The 18,822-nt window shown below is 36.5% G+C and overlaps 1 protein-coding gene across 1 annotated transcript in view; it reads left to right on the forward strand.

The window, feature by feature from the left end:
• The window catches only part of ALG13 (ALG13 UDP-N-acetylglucosaminyltransferase subunit), a 73,163-nt gene that overhangs the window by 23,796 nt on the left and 30,545 nt on the right, over positions 1-18,822 (forward strand). Inside the window, 13 exon segments of the mRNA XM_036839482.1 lie at positions 197-243; positions 1,977-2,049; positions 7,142-7,223; positions 7,424-7,586; positions 9,731-9,806; positions 11,106-11,214; positions 12,916-12,980; positions 13,305-13,405; positions 14,430-14,557; positions 15,329-15,575; positions 16,144-16,257; positions 16,453-16,609; positions 16,978-17,098. Of these exon segments, the coding sequence (XP_036695377.1) occupies positions 197-243; positions 1,977-2,049; positions 7,142-7,223; positions 7,424-7,586; positions 9,731-9,806; positions 11,106-11,214; positions 12,916-12,980; positions 13,305-13,405; positions 14,430-14,557; positions 15,329-15,575; positions 16,144-16,257; positions 16,453-16,609; positions 16,978-17,098 (1,483 nt within the window).

The following is an 18,822-nucleotide window of genomic DNA, read 5'->3' on the forward strand; positions in this document are numbered from 1 at the left end:
TTTTTCTCAGAATAAGTTTATGTTAATAAGTAACTATCACAGTATCCCAAGCCTCAAAGCAAGTTATAGTGTGTTGTACAAATTCTTCATCTAAAACAGTGCTAAGCATCTAAAAAAACAATTGTTGAACTTACAAAAACTTTTACCTCCTAGATACAGAATGTTTTTAAAAACTTTATGCATTGTTTATGTTTAGGAAAAGGCTGGCCATCTGGAAATAAGAGCTCTTTCTCTAATTTATAAGTAAGTTGGATCTCTTTTTTTTTTTAAGAGAGAAAGCGTGTGTGTGTGTAAGGTTTCTAATAAAGTCCCTTTAGAATTGGGAATATTTGAGATTTGATGTATTGATATGTCAAATGAAGTGGTCTAAGCAAAGTTAATGGCGTAATTTTGGGGTGGAGAACTTCTACATTTGTGTCCGTTTGAATGGAAGAATAAAGGGCTTTAAGAACTGCTAGTACTATTCCTGTAGAAAATCAGAATACTTATCTTAGAATTTTTGTGTATTTAACTTTGTGCCTTTTGTGCATGTGTGCTCAATGGAGCAATATCACTTCCAAGAGGGTAGAAATTGTTAACTGAGGACAACAAATATTAGATATTACATTGGTTTATGATCCTTCAAAGGGTCACGGTATGAAAACAGATATACAGTATATCTGTAGTAGTAAAATTTTATAGGGAAATTAAGAAAAGTATTTTTTTAAAAGGCTCTTTAGGGAGGCAGTAATTGTGGAAAAATTTGAAAAACACTGCTCTATTGCTTTGGAAGTTCTGTTTTGGTCTTTAAAACTGCGAAAGTGGCATTTCTGAAAGCTGTAGGTTATGTAGTGTGGGTTAGAGGCTAGTGGGAATCTTGTTCATTTAAGGAGTTGGATCTGTATAAGACTCCTTCACAGTTCTTAGGATGGTGAGATGGCATATACCTTGATAGAATCAGAACCCTCTTGTATGGGGACTTGTTCAAGTTAGTGTTTTGCAGTCTGCTCATTCCTCACTAAATCCAGCAAGAAGTAGTACCAGAAGAGGCATCGAGCAGGCAGCTAATCAGTTGTTGCTTTTAAATCAGGGACCACCTTTTAAATTGGCCTGCTTTTTGTTTTTTTGTATGGCTCTTGGCTAAGAATGCTTTTTAAAAATTTTGAAATGGTTAAAAAAATCAAAATAATATTTCATGGCATATGAAAATTATATAAAATTCAATTTCAGTGTCCATAAATAAAGCTTTATTGGAACATAATCACATACATTTGTTTATGCATTGTCTATGGCTGCTTTCAGGCTACAAAGTCAAAGTTGAGTAAATCATATGGCCTGCAAAAACCATGTTTGTTATCTGATCTTTTACCAAGAAAAATTTGCCAACACCTGCTTTAAATAAATGGGAGCCTCCAAAACTTACATTCATACAATTGGCAATTTATCTTCTTTATTCCTCCTTTCCTCAAATTAAGATACATTTTAGGGCTTCCCTGGTGGCACAGTGGTTGAGAGTCTGCCTGCCAATGCAGGGGACACGGGTTCGAGCCCTGGTCTGAGAAGATCCCACATGCCGCGGAGCAACTAGGCCCGTGAGCCACAATTACTGAGCCTGCGCGTCTGGAGCCTGTGCTCCGCAACAAGAAGAGGCCGCGATAATGAGAGGCCCGCACACCGCGATGAAGAGTGGCCCCCACTTGCCGCAACTAGAAAAAGCCCTCGCACAGAAACGAAGACCCATCACAGCCATAAATAAATAAAGAATACTGGTCAAAAAAAAAAAACATTAAAAAAAAAAAAGATACATTTTAAAAATGCATAGGACTTTAGGGACAGTTAGCTGTCTATGTTGAATTAATATTTATCCTCTTAAACTTTTAGGTTATTTTAGATGAATAAGGTAGGCAGTTTAAGAGCACAAATATTTGTTCTTATAACTATTTCTTGCATATACTAAGTTATCTCTTCTCATCCATCTTTGTTTTCTACCCATGTAGTCGGGATTTCATTCTTTATCGCTCTCCTGGCAGGCCTCCAGCTCATGTCACAGATAATGGCTATGAAGACAAGGTAAGAAGATAAGTGAATGTTTACTAAAATAAAAAATTGAATGATGTTGCCAGTTTATCATTACGAAATCATCTTTTTAAACCTAATTAATGAAAAAATAAGCACAGTCTAAAAGCCAAGCTTTTCTACAACTAGCCTTTTCCTCTCCAGTTAGTCAGCCTAAGTATTGTTAGCTATCTTTCTGAACAACCCTGATCTTGTCACTCCTCTGTAATAGGAAAAAAACACCCAAAACCCTAATTGACTAGAAGATAAGGATCAAACTCTGAAGCTAGACTTTCAGTAACCTAAAGGGTCCCAAACCTTCTTTCCAGCTTCATTGTCCTTCAACCTTAGTGTATCATGCGTCCAGAGAGTCCGACTTTCATGCTGTCTTTTCCTTTGTATCTCAATTCCTTTGAAACTTTACCAACTCCCCTGGAGTTATTTCCTCCCTTTTTGTTCCCCTAGCATCACCCAAGTAAGTATAGTGTTTATCACCTTGTATATGTTTTCATGTCTGTTTCTCTCATTAGTCTGAAAGTTTCTTAAGTGCAGGGACAATGTGCTACTACTGCCTAGTAAGGTGCTTGGAAAATAGTAGGAGGTTGTTTTGTTGGTTGAGAACTCTCAGCAGGTAAACAAATTGTTTTTTAGCATAGTTTTTCTTCCAAAAATTTTTTAAGAAAAGCCTTCTATCCAGATGATTTGATTAGTGGATATAGATTACACAGTATTTGAGTTTTGTCTTGTTTCATACCATGGAGCAAAATTCAGGCAGCATTTTGATGGTAAGATAAGACTAAATACTGGTAGAACTGTTAGAATGTTACAGTAATCTAGACAGAAGACCTGAACTAGGCAAGTGGCATTAGGAATAGAAAAGACTGAATAGGATGCAAGAGATAACTTAGAACATAAGTATAAATTGGGGCATGTTAATTATTTTACTGATGGTACTGCCAATTTGTTCAGTAAACATTAAGCCCCTGTAGTGTACCAGGCAGCTTACTGGGCTTTGGGGATACCACAATTAATACAGCAAAATTCTTGCCCTCTAAGGGCTTAAGAGGCTATGAAGACAGACATGTAAATAATTACAGTGAAGTGATATGTTTTATAATAGAACTATATGCAAAGAGCATATAAGAAAAAGCCCTTCACTGTGCTTTAGGGAGTTTAGAAAGTTTCATGATGGTTGTGACATTTAAGTGGAGTATTAAAAAAAAATGAGTCTAACAAGTATAAAGGGCAGTCTCTTCAGAGGAAACACTTATATGCAAAGGCATAGAGGCAAGAGACCCTTTGAAACCCAAGTAGCTGGATGGGGGGAAGACAGTGCTGAAAAGATAGGCTAGAGGGATGTAGTAGGTGATGCCAATAATTTGGCTTTTCATTGTACAGAATAGTCAGTTGAAGCTTTTTTCCAATATTTTATTATGAAGGTTTTTCAAACATACAGAAAAGCTAAAAGAATTTTACATTGAGCATCCATAAGCCCACCACTTAGTCCACTGCTGATATTTAATATCCTTGTTTGTCACATATCTAACCGCCCCTCTATCCATTCATCAATCCATCTTAAGTTTTGATGTATTTCAAAGTAAATTCAGACATTAGTATAATTGTCCCTAAACAATTCAGAGTTTTTAAGCAAAGGTGTGACATAATCAGACTTGTTTGAGGAAGAGGCGTGTTAGCTATTGTGTTTTAGCAACTGTACACAGCATTGTCTGAGATGAGATTTAGACAGTTAGATCTTTACCAGGAACCTTTAAACCTGCAGTTAATTTTTTTCTCCAACATTTTATTCTGAAAATTTTCATACAGAGAGAAATTATAAGACTTGTATAGTGAACATCCATATACCTACCACCTAGTTCCTATAATTATACAGCTCTGTTTTCAAATGAGTCTTATACATTTTACAGAGATATTTTTGAGCTAATTAAGGGGAAAACATCACCCATTGGGAACCATAAGAATACAGAAATGTAAGACCTTTTTAGTGTGGGCAGCCATGAGAATATCATGTGTAAGTCTCATCCATACATATATGGAGAGCTAGTACTTATCAGCAGTTGGGTATTTGCATTGCACAGGATACTGTATACATGTCTGATTTGGGAATGTACAAAGCGAATGTTAGTTTATATTGAAATTTAAGTATGGAAGAGCCAGGTGGCAGCAAGGTACTTTTGTTGTGTGACACCTTGCTTTGCCTAAAACTTAGTTGCTGTATCAGTTCAGGCTCCTAAGATTTATATTTGAATTGTTTGTATTTTCAAAAATGACTTTATTAAAAGCAGTGAACATTATTAATAAGCTTTGCATAAAATATATTTTAGAGCAAATTTTCGAAGAAATAAATACCTAATGTTCACCCTAGTACCTTTCACCTTTTTAGCTGACTTAACTCTGCATTTTACATAGTTATCCAGTGTCAAAGTGAATGCTACCGGAAACTAGCCATTTTCACTCAGCCAATTTGTTCTATCTAGAAAGAGTAGAAAAACACTATATTTAAAACAAAATGAAACCTGTATCTGGAAATGTAGAGTGAAAAGTCAAGTTTCTGTTCATGCTCTTCAATCTCATGTGCTTCAAAGTAACAGCTATTAAGTTTGGGTGGGTATCCCAATTTCATTCTCTTTGTATTTATTCATTTATTACTTTTTATGTAGATGGGCTCATGCTTAACATTCTGTCACTTGTTCTTTTCAGATATTTATCCCCATCAGTAATATAGATCTACCTCATTTTTAACTAGTTTACTGCCATTACATCCCACCTTCCCACCCCCAACAAACACACCACCTACAAGTATGTATGAGAAAACTATTATTTTATGTTGAGATACCACCAGGAACATAAAAGCTATCATGCTTAGTTTTGCCTCTTCCAATCAAAATAGAACTTCTTGCTACTTCAATAGAGAAATTGTATACTCATCTTTGTTTTCTTTCCTGCTTATTTAGTCATCAGTTCTGGTTAGCTGGGTTCCTTTAACTAATCCTTACTAACTGCCTCTGGTTATTAACCTTTCTTTGCTGGAGTTCCCAGTTCTTCTAGTCCAAAGTACAAAAGGCTTCTCAGCTCAAATCTGCTCACTGTTCTTTTAGATTAATAAACTCCTCTTAAATGCAAATACCCCTTGGGGGTGGGTGAAACTTTGCAACTTAAACTTTATTGTGGGTTACTTTAGCTTGATACTCCCTCTCAGTACTTTGAAATGGATTATACTGATAGAGTTAGAGTTGTGATTGCAAAAAAAGACTAGGGAAGAATAATAGACCTGCGGTCAGAGAACTTGTTCATTGGGAGAAGTTAGCCCAGGGTAGTGTAGGAAAGTAGAAAAAAGAGTGCTTTAAGATAATTTTCTGCCAAGGAAACTTGGTGGCACTATTCTCTCATAGATCACAGAGAATTGTCTTTGGTACCTCAGGTTGTTTCCAGAGTTGGCTTCAAAATGAAATAGACTTAATCACTAGGGATTACATCCCTTACACAAGACAGAGGTTTTTGAAGAAAAATTCAAAAAGGTTTTGGACCTTTTATATAAACAGATTTCATCACATGGAGCCAGGGAGCATTTTTACTGAAATAATTTGGTTAGTAAGCCTGGCCTTCGAATGTCGTTTGAAAAAACTAGAGATTGAAGGAATCAGCTAAGAAATTAACTCATTTTATAGCCATCTCAGTGCCTCAATTCTTTAAGGAAGTCTCCTATATATAGCATATTGATATATTGCTATTCAATATAGTAGATAACATTTTGAATAAATTGAATGAAATTCCTCCCCCCATAGTCTAAGTTTGGGGTATTTGGGTATTTGACCTGTTTTCTCCATTTTTAGAAGTTAAGCTGGGTCGTTTGACTTCTGTTAGGCTTCCTATTCTATTTGCTCAATTTGTAAAAGTTCCCATCTTTTGCAAATTTGTAAATCAGGACTTGTTTGGTATATTATCAGGAATGTGATTGAGGCTCACAGTGTTGCCTTAGCGTGATTTTAATCTTGACATTTAAAAGTCACTGTCTTACCTCCCTTAGCATGATAATCTCTAGGTCCATTCATGTTGCTGCAAATGGCATTATTTCATTCTTTTTTATGGCTGAGTAATATTCCATTGTATATATGTACCACATCTTTTTGGAAGTCAACCACATACAAAGATGATAAGAAGGTTAAAAGACAAAAGTAGTAAAATATCTGTATCCACAATAAGCATTAAGGGATACACAAAAAAGATGTAAAATATGATGTCACAAACAGTAATCGTGAGGGAAGGAGAGTAAAAATGCAGGGTTGATAAAATGCATTTGAAATTAAGAGATCAGCAGTTTAAAATAATCACGTGTAAATATATATATATATAGAGAGAGAGAGAGAGAGAGATTGCTATGTATAAATCTCATGCTAACCACAAACTAGAAATCTGTAATAGATACACACACATAATAGAGAAAAGAATCCAAATGTAACACTAAAGAAAGTCATCAGCTCATAAGGGAAGAGAGCAGAAGAAGAAAGGAACAAAAAAGAACTACAAAAACAACTCCCAAACAATTAACAAAAATAAAAAAGGATGGAAAATTATGTCAAGAACCTGGAGTAACTAAAACTAATATACTGCTAGTATGAATATAAATTGCACAACCACTTTGGAAAACTATCTTTTTTTTTAATTGAAGTGTGGTTGGTTTGCAGTGTTGTGTTAGTTGCAGGTGTGCAGCGGGGTAATTTAGTTGTACATATATTTTTTTTCAGATTCTTTTCGCTTATTAAAAAAATTAAAAAAATAAATAAATAAAAGTCACTGTCAAGAAAATCTGTTTATGGCATACAGCTTTCATTTATCTGTATTTGGATTTTAAACTCACTTTTTCCCCAGCCTTATTGAGATTTGATTGACATGTACGCTAAGTGAAATAAGTCAAACAGAGAAAGACAAATACTGTGTGATATCACATATGTAGAATCTGAAAATCACTTTTTTTAAACAAATTCATTTAGTTTATCAATTTCTGATTAGCAACTTAATTTCAAGTATTTCATGGTTGTAAGATGTCTAACATTCACTTAATTGTTCTATGTGTTTTTCTTTTCTTCAGATTCTACTCTGCTATTCAAGTAATGGTCATTACGATTCAGTGTACTCAAAACAATTTCAGTCAAGTGCAGCTGTTTGTCAAGGCATGTGAAGGCTTTATAAATGTTTGGGTGTGCTTTCAGATGATTTGTTGCCGATCTTTAAATTGAGGGGCCCACCATAAATAGCTCTTTTAAAACTTTGTTGGTACCTATTGAATTTGTATACTGGGTTATAGCTATTTTCACATTGTTATAAAAATTCTTATTTTGACAATTGGAGTTTTGGTCATTTTTTCCTTTAGCTGTATTATATGAAATTCTCTATAAAGATGTGTTTGTTGTGGATGAAGAAGAGTTGAAGACTGCAGTTGAGTTGTTTCGAAGTAGTTCGAAGAAGAACAGGAACAATGCTGTGACTAGCAGTGGGGATGTCCATATTGACTACAAGAGTTCAACTCCGGATAGGTAATAAAGGGAGAGGGGATGTCAACTACAAGATCATCATGTTTCTGTGTATCATTTGAACGTGGAAGGGACCTGGCAAGCTTATGACTTAGACAATGTATTTATATACAGTCATCTCTTGACATTGGCGGAGGATTGGTGCCAGGACCCCTGCAAGCACCAAAATGCTTGATGCTCAAGTCCCTCATATAAAACAGTGTAGTATGTGCGGTTGGCCCTCTCCATATCCATGGGTTCTGCGTCCACAGATTCAACCAGTTCCATCCGTGGCTGGTTGAATCTGTGGATGTGGAACCTGCTGAAATGAAGGGGCCAACTGTATATACACACACCTGTATGTATATATGTATACTTGTATGTACAGGGATATACATTTTTTAATGGGGGAAGAGAAGTTTTACCAAAAGATATGTTGCATTGCGAAATGCTCAGGCTTCGGGGGTTTGGTCCAAGTCAGAATCAGTTTTTTTTTTTCCTCCTATTAACTTGTCTTGTGTCAACTTTATTATTAGTCCAGCCACAAGAACTCAAGAGGGGTAGGGGGGAAATTTCCCCCTCCTGACACATATCTCAAGTCTGACTCCAGAATCCGTTTTTTAATTGCTAGAAGAGACTTTGGAACTATAATCCCATGATTCTCAAACTTATATATGAATTACTTAGGGCGCTTGTTAGAAAGGCAGATTTTGGGGCCTCCCTTCAAAATTGGAGGTCAGAGTAGGGCCAGATATCTACTTTTTAAACAGGTACACCAAAGTAGTCTGATAGAGGTAGGCCATGGACCACACTTTGAGGGAAAAAAACCTGATTCTAAACCAGCACCATCATTTTGTAGATGGTAACTGAGGTTCAAAGTGGTTACTTTACACATACATCCAGCTAGTAGAAGAGAATCTCTCAGGCTAAAGGGGAGTTTTAGGAGCTTTTAGTGTCTGCCTTTGGTACTCACTAGGAGTATACATTGTGACCTCTGAGGAAGCAGCTATTATTGAACAGATTTAGTCAAAAACTTTGAGATAATAAAGTAGGTGTTGTCTTATATTTCTCCCTGATTCTTCTGTCTGGAAATTCAGATAGGCTTGATGCTAGTCAGATATAACCTTGTCTTTTTGTTGTCTTGCAGTTCTATTTCTTGAATGTTTAATTTTTTTTTTTTTTTTTTTTTTGATAAAGAAGGTTTTTTAAAAAAACTTACAGTTGGCCCTCCTGATCCAGATGCAGAACCTGGGGTGGTGGAAGGCTGACCGTGAGGGACTTGAGAAACTTGAGTACTTAGATATCTGCCAGGGGTCCTGGACCCAATCCCTCATGGATACCGAGGGATGACTGTATCAGGGAATGCGGGGCGCGGGGGGTGGCAGCTATATATATCAGGGTAGAAGTTGCTTCATTCTTCACTGATTATTTGTCTTAACTTGAGGCTTACAGAAACTAAAGTAGTAGGAAGGCAGGGTGTATTAGTTATCTGTTGCTGCGTAACAATATTTCCACAAACTTGGCAGCTTAAAACAACATTCTTATCTCATAATTTGTGTGGGTTAGGAATCTGGGCATAGCTTATCTGGGTCTTCTGCTTAGGATCTCACAAGAATGTAATGAGGGTTTTAGCCAAGATTGAGTTCTCATCTGGAGCTTTGGGGAAGGATCCACATGGTTCTTGGTAGTATTCAGTTCCTTGCAGCTGTAGGACTGAGAACTTCAGCTTTTTGCTGGCTGTCAGCCAGAATAACCCTCAGCTCCTTGCCGCATGGGGTTGGTGAACATGTCTGCTTGCTTCCTTATGGTCAGCAAGAGAGAGAGATCAGCAAGACAGGCACTACATTCTTATATAGTGTAATGATATACATCCTGTCTATTGGTTAGACGCAAACTTGGAGGGAAATCATACAAGAGTGTGAACACCAGGAGGTGGGGATCATAGTGACCATCTTAAGATTGTGTCCCCACAGGAGGTATGAAATATAGGAGGTATTTGTAGCACGTACTTAAAAAAAGGAAGCTAAATGTAAATGCTGGGATGAAAAAGTATTTGCCTTGTATTTAGAACTGAGCTACTTTACCACTAGATGGTGGTATAGTCATTAGACTTAAGACTTAGCTACTGCATTTATATAAAGCTCTTTGTTCTAAATCTTTTCAATTAGGACTGAAGAGTGCGATGCCCGCTGCAATGTTGAAAATATACCAGAGGGGTACAATCAAGGAACAGAAGAAGCAAAGGTTTGAGATCTTCTAGGGCAAAGAATTTTCATAATCTTGGCTTGCAGTATCATAACTTAAACTAGTTAAGGTCAGATGGTCCATTTTAGTTATATGGGGTGGGGGAAGAGCTGATGTGTTCCTTCGTGTAAGTCTTGATCTGAAATGTAAAATGTGTGCTTAATGTTCTCTGAATTTTTGTTCCTATGGAATTGTAAATTTTTTTCAAAGCTAACTCTGAACACTTGAGAAATTTCAGAAGCTGCTGTTTTCAAGTTAAAGTAATATTAGAAACCCAATAGATATTTAGTTTGTAATCAATCTTCTGATGCTGAGGTTTCTTTTTGTCATTAAAGAGAGTAAGGTTTATTCCTATTTTACTCAGAAAATAGGTAGTAATCCTAGTTGGAGAAACAGGAGGAATTTTACCACCTGTATAGGTCTAAAATCAAGCAGACCTTCAGTTTGAGACTAGCTAAATAGGGCAGATACTACTAGAACAATCTCTGTGTATGTCCCCAAGTGCTGGTAATTTGGAAACAGTATGGAATACCATGAAATTCTAGGAAAGCAGAAGAAAAAGATAATTCTTTTGGAAATTGTAGCAGATTTTGACCAAAATGAAGTAACCTTTTTAGATTTGTCTAGGTGTCTAGGGTACAGAAACACTTGCACCTCTGTATGCATATCAAGATGAGACTTGTTGAATAGCCCTGACTGAATCTTTAATTCTGGTCTGTGTTGCATTGATATATGTATCTCCTGAGTTATTGGCTGCTTTAGACAATATTTCCCTTCTGCCATCTATAACCTTTTAGATTTCTGCATATTGCTTATTTAGACTCCTGATTTTAAAAAAACACAGTAAAATTTATTGCAGCTTTTATTTTTTTTTTTTAATGAAGATTTATTTATTTATTTAGGCTGTGTTGGGTCTTCGTTGCTGTGCGTGGGCTTTCTCTAGTTGTGGTGAGCGGGGCTACTCTTTGTTGTGGTGCGCAGTCTTCTCATTGCTGGGGCTTCTCTTGTTGCGGAGCACAGGCTCCAGACGCGCAGGCTTCAGTAGTTGTGGCACATGGGCTTAGCTGCTCCGATGCATGTGGGATCTTCCCGGACCAGGGCTCGAACCCATGTCCTCTGCATTGGCAGGTGGATTCTTAACCACTGCGCCACCAGGGAAGTCCTATTTCTTTTAATAAAGAAGGAAAGGCCTATATGTACATAGTTTTAAAAAAGGAAGAAAAGAACCTTATTTCTTCCTTCTTCATAGAAGGAAGACTTAAGGATGGTGAGTTTGTAGCATGATTATTTTTGTTTTAGTCTCCAGAAAATCCACCAAAGATGCTCTTCCCTTATAAGGTGCTCAAAGCCCTGGATCCAGCAATCTATCGTAATGTAGAATTTGATGTTTGGCTGGACAGCAAAAGAGGTAATGAAACATCAACAGGATATTTTTGAATCCTGACAGATCTAGGAGAATAATTTTGCAAATTTTTTTAATAAGAGGTGTTTTCAAACCACTGTTATAAAAAAAAAACACTTTTATATGTTTATATGGTACTTTTTAGCCTACTCAGTACATGATTTACATCCAAAGGAGGAAACAAATAGGTTTAGAACTGGGGAGGGATCTTTGAGAGTCTGATGTTCATCAGGGACTTCAACTGTGCAAAGACTGTGTGTCTTTAGATAACTTTAAGAGTACCAGAAACTTGTAAGTGGAAATAAGGTCATCTTAAGTTTAATGTGTCAAGACTGCCCTCACTGATAGATGAATAGGTCAGGTGTTTGCAAACTATGACCTGTGAATCAAATCCAATCTGCCACCTGTTTTTGTATGGTCTGTGAGCTAAGAATGGTTTTTATATTTTTAAGTGGCAGGGAAAAATTAAAAGAACAGTGTATTGTGATACATGAAAACTATATGAAATTCAATTTTAAATGTCCATAAAGTTTTATGACAGACTTGAATAATTGCAAGAGTCTGTATGGCCCACAAACTTTAAAATATTTACTATATGGCTCTTTACAGAGAAAGTTTGCCAACCCTTGAAATAAGTAATTGTTTCTCTCCCCTTATAAGGTAACTAAGTTGATCAAAGTAGGTCTTAAAGTTCTGCCATCAAGGTAGCCTTTAATGTTTCATATTCAACTCCTTGAACCTCGGTGGTGAACCTAGGTATAGTTAATAATCTAGAATGAGGTTAATACCTGTGGAACACAGATTGTGTTAATATCCTGAGGTTAATACCTTGTGGAACACAATAAAAACACAGTTGATCCTTGAACAATGCGGGGGTTAGGGCTGCTGACCTCCTAAGCAGTTGAAAATCCAGATATAATTTGTAGTCGGCCCTCAGTATTCCCAGTTCCTCTGTATCCTCAGTTCTACATCCTCGGATTCAACAACCTCGGTACTTGTAATACTATTGAAAAAAATCCGCATGTGAGTGGATACATGCAGTTCAAACCCGTATTGTTCAAGGGTAAACTGTATTGCTTTGAAGAAGCTACACAGTGGGTTTTTTTTTTCCTTTTTTAAAAAAATTGAAGTGTGTTACTTTCAAACTGTACCTTGTTGGTATATGACCAACTCTAAGATTACAACCTCCCAATTTCCACCTGTTTGTGTTTTTTTTTTAAACATCTTTATTGAAGTATAATTGCCTTACAATGGTGTGTTAGCTTCTGCTTTATAACAAAGTGAATCAGTTATACACATACAATATGTTCCCATATCTCTTCCCTCTTGCATCTCCCTCCCTCCTACCCTCCCCATCCCACCCCTCTAGGTGGTCACAGAGCACCGAGCTGATCTCCCTGTGCTATGTGGCTGCTTCCCACTAGCTATCTATTTTACGTTTGGTAGTGTATATATGTCCATGACACTCTTACACCTATTTGTGTTTTATAGCACAGAACTATTCTGGCAGGTCTCCTTAAATTGACCACAGAAATAACCCATCAAGAGTGATGGAATGACCCTTTAGGACATTTTCCCTCCAGATTTTAGCTTATAGTGGTAGCATTGTCAAAAACACTGTGGTAAAAGTAAATTAGAAAATGAAATGATGTAAAACAGCAAAGGAACCAGTTCGGTTGAGCTTGAATCTTCATTTTCTTTTCATAGAACTTCAAAAATCTGATTATATGGAGTGTTCTGGGAGACAGTACTATGTGGGAGACAAATGTCAGGTTAGTTCCTTCTTTAAAGAATCAGTAATTTGTTTTTCTGAGATTGTGGTTTTAGTCATTAATATGAGTTCAACAAAACTAATTTACAAAATGCTAGGAATTTTTTTAATGTTTGGTTAAATTTTAATTACAAACTTGTGATTAGATGTAACGCTGTTTCAGCATGTGCTGCCTCCATTGAACTGAACTGGCAGTGTTGATTATCAACTGCTTTAATAAGTAGATACTGAACTCCATTTGGGAGGAGAAGTAGTGTTTTGTTTGGCAAAAGCCAGATCTGACTTGAGACTAGATTTGTTCTTACTGTCTCTTCCCCTCTTTCAGGTTCACTTGGAATCAGGTGGAAGATATTATAATGCTCATATTCAGGAAGTTGGAAATGAAAGAAATTCTGTAACAGTCTTCATTGAAGAATTGGCAGAAAAGTAAGAATATAATAATTTGTTGAATTACTAAAATCTTTGGCTTTTGATGCCTTTTTGTAATATTGAGAATTACCAGGATGCTAGTAAGAGAACCAGAGTTATATCTGGTACTGGCCTAAGATGACTTATCGTGAGTTGTAAAAGCATATGGTGAAGTGTGAAATTTCAGTATATCTATGCATAAGTTTCAAAATCCTGGGTAACAGCCAACTTATTAGAAATACTAAGTACAACAGAATTCTGATATAAAACTATACTAACTGGAAAGCTAGTTTGCTAACTGAGCCTCTACCAATATCAAGATAGGCTAGTCCATCTGTTCTCAAACTTTAACATACCCCAGAATTACCTGGAGAGCTTGTTAAAATACAGATTGATGAGCTCCATCCCCAAAGTTTGATTTAGTACGTTTGTGGTGGGGCCCAAGAATTTGAACTTCTAACAAGTTTCCAGGTGATGCTAATGCTGTTGGTCCACTTTGAGAACCATTAAAGTAGGTTATGCTGCCCTAACAACCAAAGACTCTTGGCAACTTAAAGTTCATTTCTTGCTCATTTAGCATGTTCATCGTAGGTCAGCAAAGGGGACCCAGGTTGACAACGGCTCTATCCAGACGTATGCTACCATGATCACAGGCAGGGAAAAAATGAAAACATGACAAACCGTGTGCTGGTTTTTAAAGCATCTGCTCAAATTTTACTGGCCAAAATAGGTTACATAACTAAGCCTGAAGTCAATGGGGTGAGAAAATATAGTCCTTCTTCAAGGAGAGGCAACAAATATTTGTAAATTAGTCTACCACAGTCTTTCCTCCTGAGCATGATATGTGCTACAGACAGCTGTGAAATTGTACAAACTGCTCTTAGGTTTTCTAACATAAAAAGAAAACCTCAATGAGGAAGCTAGTGTTAACAGGTTTAAGTAGAAAACACTTGAAAATGAAGCAGGAGGGATCGGGTATATGTATCAAATGAGAATTAAGTCTGTGTTGCAATGGCTTAATGGTGGTATCTTTACCTTTAAGGCATGTTGTTCCACTGGCTAACTTAAAACCAGTTACCCAAGTGACACCTGTTCCTGCCTGGAATGTTACACCCAGTAGGAAAGGAAGAGATTACCAGAAAATTTCCTGGGACTGTGTCCCAGAAATGGGTTTGTATGCTGAAGGTTTTATTATTTTCCTCTTGTATTTACCTACATTGCACTTAAAAAAAAAAAAAAAAGCTGGAACATTAAGTCTTATTCTGGGTTAGAGTTTCTCAACTTCAGCACTACTGACTTTTTAGGATGGCTAATACTTCATTGTAGGGAGCTGTCCTGTGCATTGTAGGGTGCTTAGCAGCATCCCTGGTCTCTATCTACTAGACGCCAGCAGCATCCTTCCGCAAGTTATGACGACCAAAAATGTCTCCAGACACTGCCAAATGTGCCTCAAGAAGGGGAGGGGCAAGATTGTCCCTGGCTGAGAACTACTGTTTAGGTGACTTTGTTTAAGCTTAAGGTGGAGTGGATTTTAAATTCTAAAACTTGAAGGGAAAAGATTTCTCAAAGAACTAGGAAAACACCTCATGGAAGCAGCCAGAGAAGCTGGAAGCAACCATATTAATATGTCTATTAATAGACATAATTTTTTGGATAACAGTAACATAGATGACTGGATGACTGACTCTATGTTTTGATGACCAAAGTTGCCTATACTAAAGGTAGTGCTGAGATGTCCATTGATACAGAAGTTACTTGCTGGTTTTGCCCTTCCAAATGAAAGACCTAGTACATCCTTTGAAAATACAGAAGTTCCTTCCCTGTATTCATATGGTTTTCCTAAGTAAAACATCTGAGAGTCTTAGACATTTGTGGGAGATACTGGACCTTTTGCTTTGGTTTTGAAGCTTATTGCTTATTACTTCTTTGTTTGCTTGAAAGCTATGTCAGAGATGGACATGAAGCAACGGAGGAAGATGTTCAAGAAAATTAGAGAGAAAGAGGTTTATATGACTATGGCTTACAGCAGGGGAGACCCCTTCCTCCCATCCAGGCTTCAGCACAGTATGCATTATGAGCATGACTCTCCAATGCACTACTCACAGACAGCTGACGGTGTTATGTCTAATGAACATTTTCATCCTCAACATTCATCTCCGGGACAAGGTCAGGGATATGGGATGCCCAGGTAGGTCTTAACTGACTTTGAAGATAATGTACATCTCTGTTTAGACATTGGAAATAATTCCTGGGCAGAATTACAGTAGAATTTAGAAATATCTTAATAGTTTAGATTTCTTTTATAATCTCTGCCTGAAGGGAGCGTAGAGGATGGAACTGATGTATACTTAAATTCTTGTCAAATTTATTGAAGATTTGCATTCTCATAGTCTAGGAAAATATGATGGAGCAGTTGAAGAAATCCTAGAAGATAGAATGCCATCAAGCTGAGTGCCATGTATATGGCACTGTGTCAATAATGAATAGGCCAAACCATACTGGGAAAGAATATAAAAAAAGAATATATGTATATGTATAACTGAATCACTTTGCTGTACAGCAGAAATTAACACAACATTGTAAAGCAACTATACTGCAATTTTAAAAAAATGAATAGGCCTAATGTCAGTAGTGAGGAAAGCAAAGCTCTTTCTATTTGGTCATTTTTAGAAGGATATGTTAATTTAACTACGAAGACTGACTACTCAAGCACTAGTAAATAAAGAGTTCTGGTTTTTTTCCCCCTTTATTCTTAGGGATTCACCTCGCTTTATAAACAGGCACAACATGGCAGGCCCTAAAGTTGGTTTTTACCCTGGCCCGGGTAAAAGGTGCTGCCAGAGCTATGATAACTTCTCCTATAGATCTCGGTAAGTGAATTTTAAGTGTTGAAAGTTAGAGAAAATGAGTGAGTCTGACTTTGTTGCTGTGCAGTAAATATATGGACTAAATTTTTTTTTAAGTGTCAACATGGAGATGTTTGAACTGTTATTTAGAAATTAGAAACAAGTTACTACCATATTTTATCTTTTTTTCCCCTTCTCATTCTACAAACTACTTATAAGTTCCTTTAGACGTAGTCACCGCCAGATGCATTGTATGAATAAGGAGTGCCAGTTTAGCTTTGTTCCAGAGAATGGACAGATGCCCAGGGGCTTGGAAGAAACCATTACTTATTATGAAGTTGAAGAAGGGGATGAGACTGGTTATCCAACTTTACCTGTAAGTAGGTCAAAATTTTACTCAAAAAGCTATTTACTTTTTTATTGTACTTTTTTAAGTGAAGGTAATATGGATACATTTTAGCTGTTTTACAAATGACCAAATAAAGCCCCTCCTGGAAAACATGAGTTTTCATCTTAGAGCTTTTAAAAATTGGAGAGAATGTTTTTTTTAAGCTGTTCTTATAGAGGAAGAGTAGAGGTGGACAAATAATCTTGCCTATATAAGTATGGGTTAAAATTTTCTGTTTTCTTGATCGTTATTTCCTCACATATTTTTGATTCTAAAGTAAATTTAAAATATTTATAGCTTTTTCTCTGACTATATAGGGAGAACTGCATGTGTATGTGTGTATCTCTTTGGTACAGAATCATGGAGGGCCCTCTACAATGGTTCCTGCTGCTTCGAGATACTATGTTGCAAGTCGAGGACATAGCTCAGGCAGACAGACTTTGAATTCAGAGGAAGGTGATGGCCAGAGTGACAATGGTGAGTCAGTTCCAGTTAAATATTTTTTTAAAAGATGATTCTTGTGGTATTAGCACAACAGGGCTAAAGTTTTGGTTTGGGGGGGGGGTCTCACTCTGTTCTGGCAACTCATTTTGAAAGAGTTATCAGTTCTTGTATCAGAGCTTGCTAGGTTTTTGAAGATGTCTTGGTATTTTTCAGAAAGACAGACTTCTATTTCTGTAGGCCACTACATTGTTAAAACTTTCAGCTCTCTGCATAGGTCTTCAGTGAGTTTTGATTTGGTGAGATTTCAGTATGGAAAATATCTATTCTTTATTAGTGAGGAACTATTCATGTTGTCCTCACCATTTGTATAACTATTTTAGGCTTTTCATGTGACTCTTATTTTATGAGACTGCTATGAAATAATTTCGTTGCCCAAAGAAATCTACTTGATCTATAAACATTACTATTCATTATTGAGTTCTAATGGCCATGTACTGTACTAAGCAATTATATTTACAATTTAATATAATACTTTATCGCTCTGAGGAATGTGGTATCTTTTTTTTTTTCCCAACTTTTAGTTTTATTGATCTTTGCTATTGTTTTCTTTGTTTCTATTTCATTTATTTCTGCTCTGATCTTTATGATTTCTTTCCTTCTGCTAACTTTGGGTTTTGTTTGTTCTTCTTTCTCTAGTTTCTTTAGGTGTAAGGTTAGATTGTTTACTTGAGATTTTTCTTGTTTCTTTAGGTAGGCTTGTATAGCTATAAACTTCCCTCTTAGAACTGCTTTTGCTGCATCCCATAGGTTTTGGGTCGTCGTGTTTTCATTGTCATTTGTCTCTAGGTATTTTTTGATTTCCTCTTTGATTTCTTCAGTGATCTCTTGGTTATTTAGTAACGTATTGTTTAGCCTCCATGTGTTTGTCTTTTTTACGTTTTTTTCCCTGTAATTCATTTCTAATCTCATAGCGTTGTGGTTAGAAAAGATGCTTGATATGATTTCAATTTTCTTAAATTTACTGAGGCTTGATTTGTGACCCAAGATGTGATCTATCCTGGAGAATATTCCGTGCACACTTGAGAAGAAAGTGTAATCTGCTGTTTTTGGATGGAATGTCCTATAAATATCAATTAAATCTATCTGGTCTATTGTATCATTTAAAGCTTCTGTTTCCTTATTTATTTTCATTTTGGATGATCTGTCCATTGGTGTAAGTGAGGTGTTAAAGTCCCCCACTATTATTGTGTTACTGTCGATTTCCTCTTTTATAGCTGTTAGCAGTTGCCTTATGTATTGAGGTGCTCCTATGTTGGGTGCATATATATTTATAATTGTTATATCTTCTTCTTGGATTGATCCCTGGATCATTATGTAGTGTCCTTCCTTGTCTCTTGTAACATTCTTTATTTTAAAGTCTATTTTATCTGATATGAGTATAGCTACTCCAGCTTTCTTTTGATTTCCATTTGCATGGAATATCTTTTTCCATCCCCTCACTTTCAGTCTGTATGTGTCCCTAGGTCTAAAGTGGGTCTCTTGTAGACAGCATATATATGGGTCTTGTTTTTGTATCCATTCAGCCAGTCTATGTCTTTTGGTTGGGGCATTTAATCCATTCACGTTTAAGGTAATTATCGATATGTATGTTCCTATGACCATTTTCTTAATTGTTTTGGGTTTGTTTTTGTAGGTCCTTTTCTTCTCTTGTGTTTCCCACTTAGAGAAGTTCCTTTAGCATTTGTTGTAGAGCTGGT

Source organism: Balaenoptera musculus, chromosome X (assembly GCF_009873245.2).
Source record: "Balaenoptera musculus isolate JJ_BM4_2016_0621 chromosome X, mBalMus1.pri.v3, whole genome shotgun sequence".
Taxonomy (NCBI): Eukaryota; Metazoa; Chordata; class Mammalia; order Artiodactyla; family Balaenopteridae; genus Balaenoptera; species Balaenoptera musculus.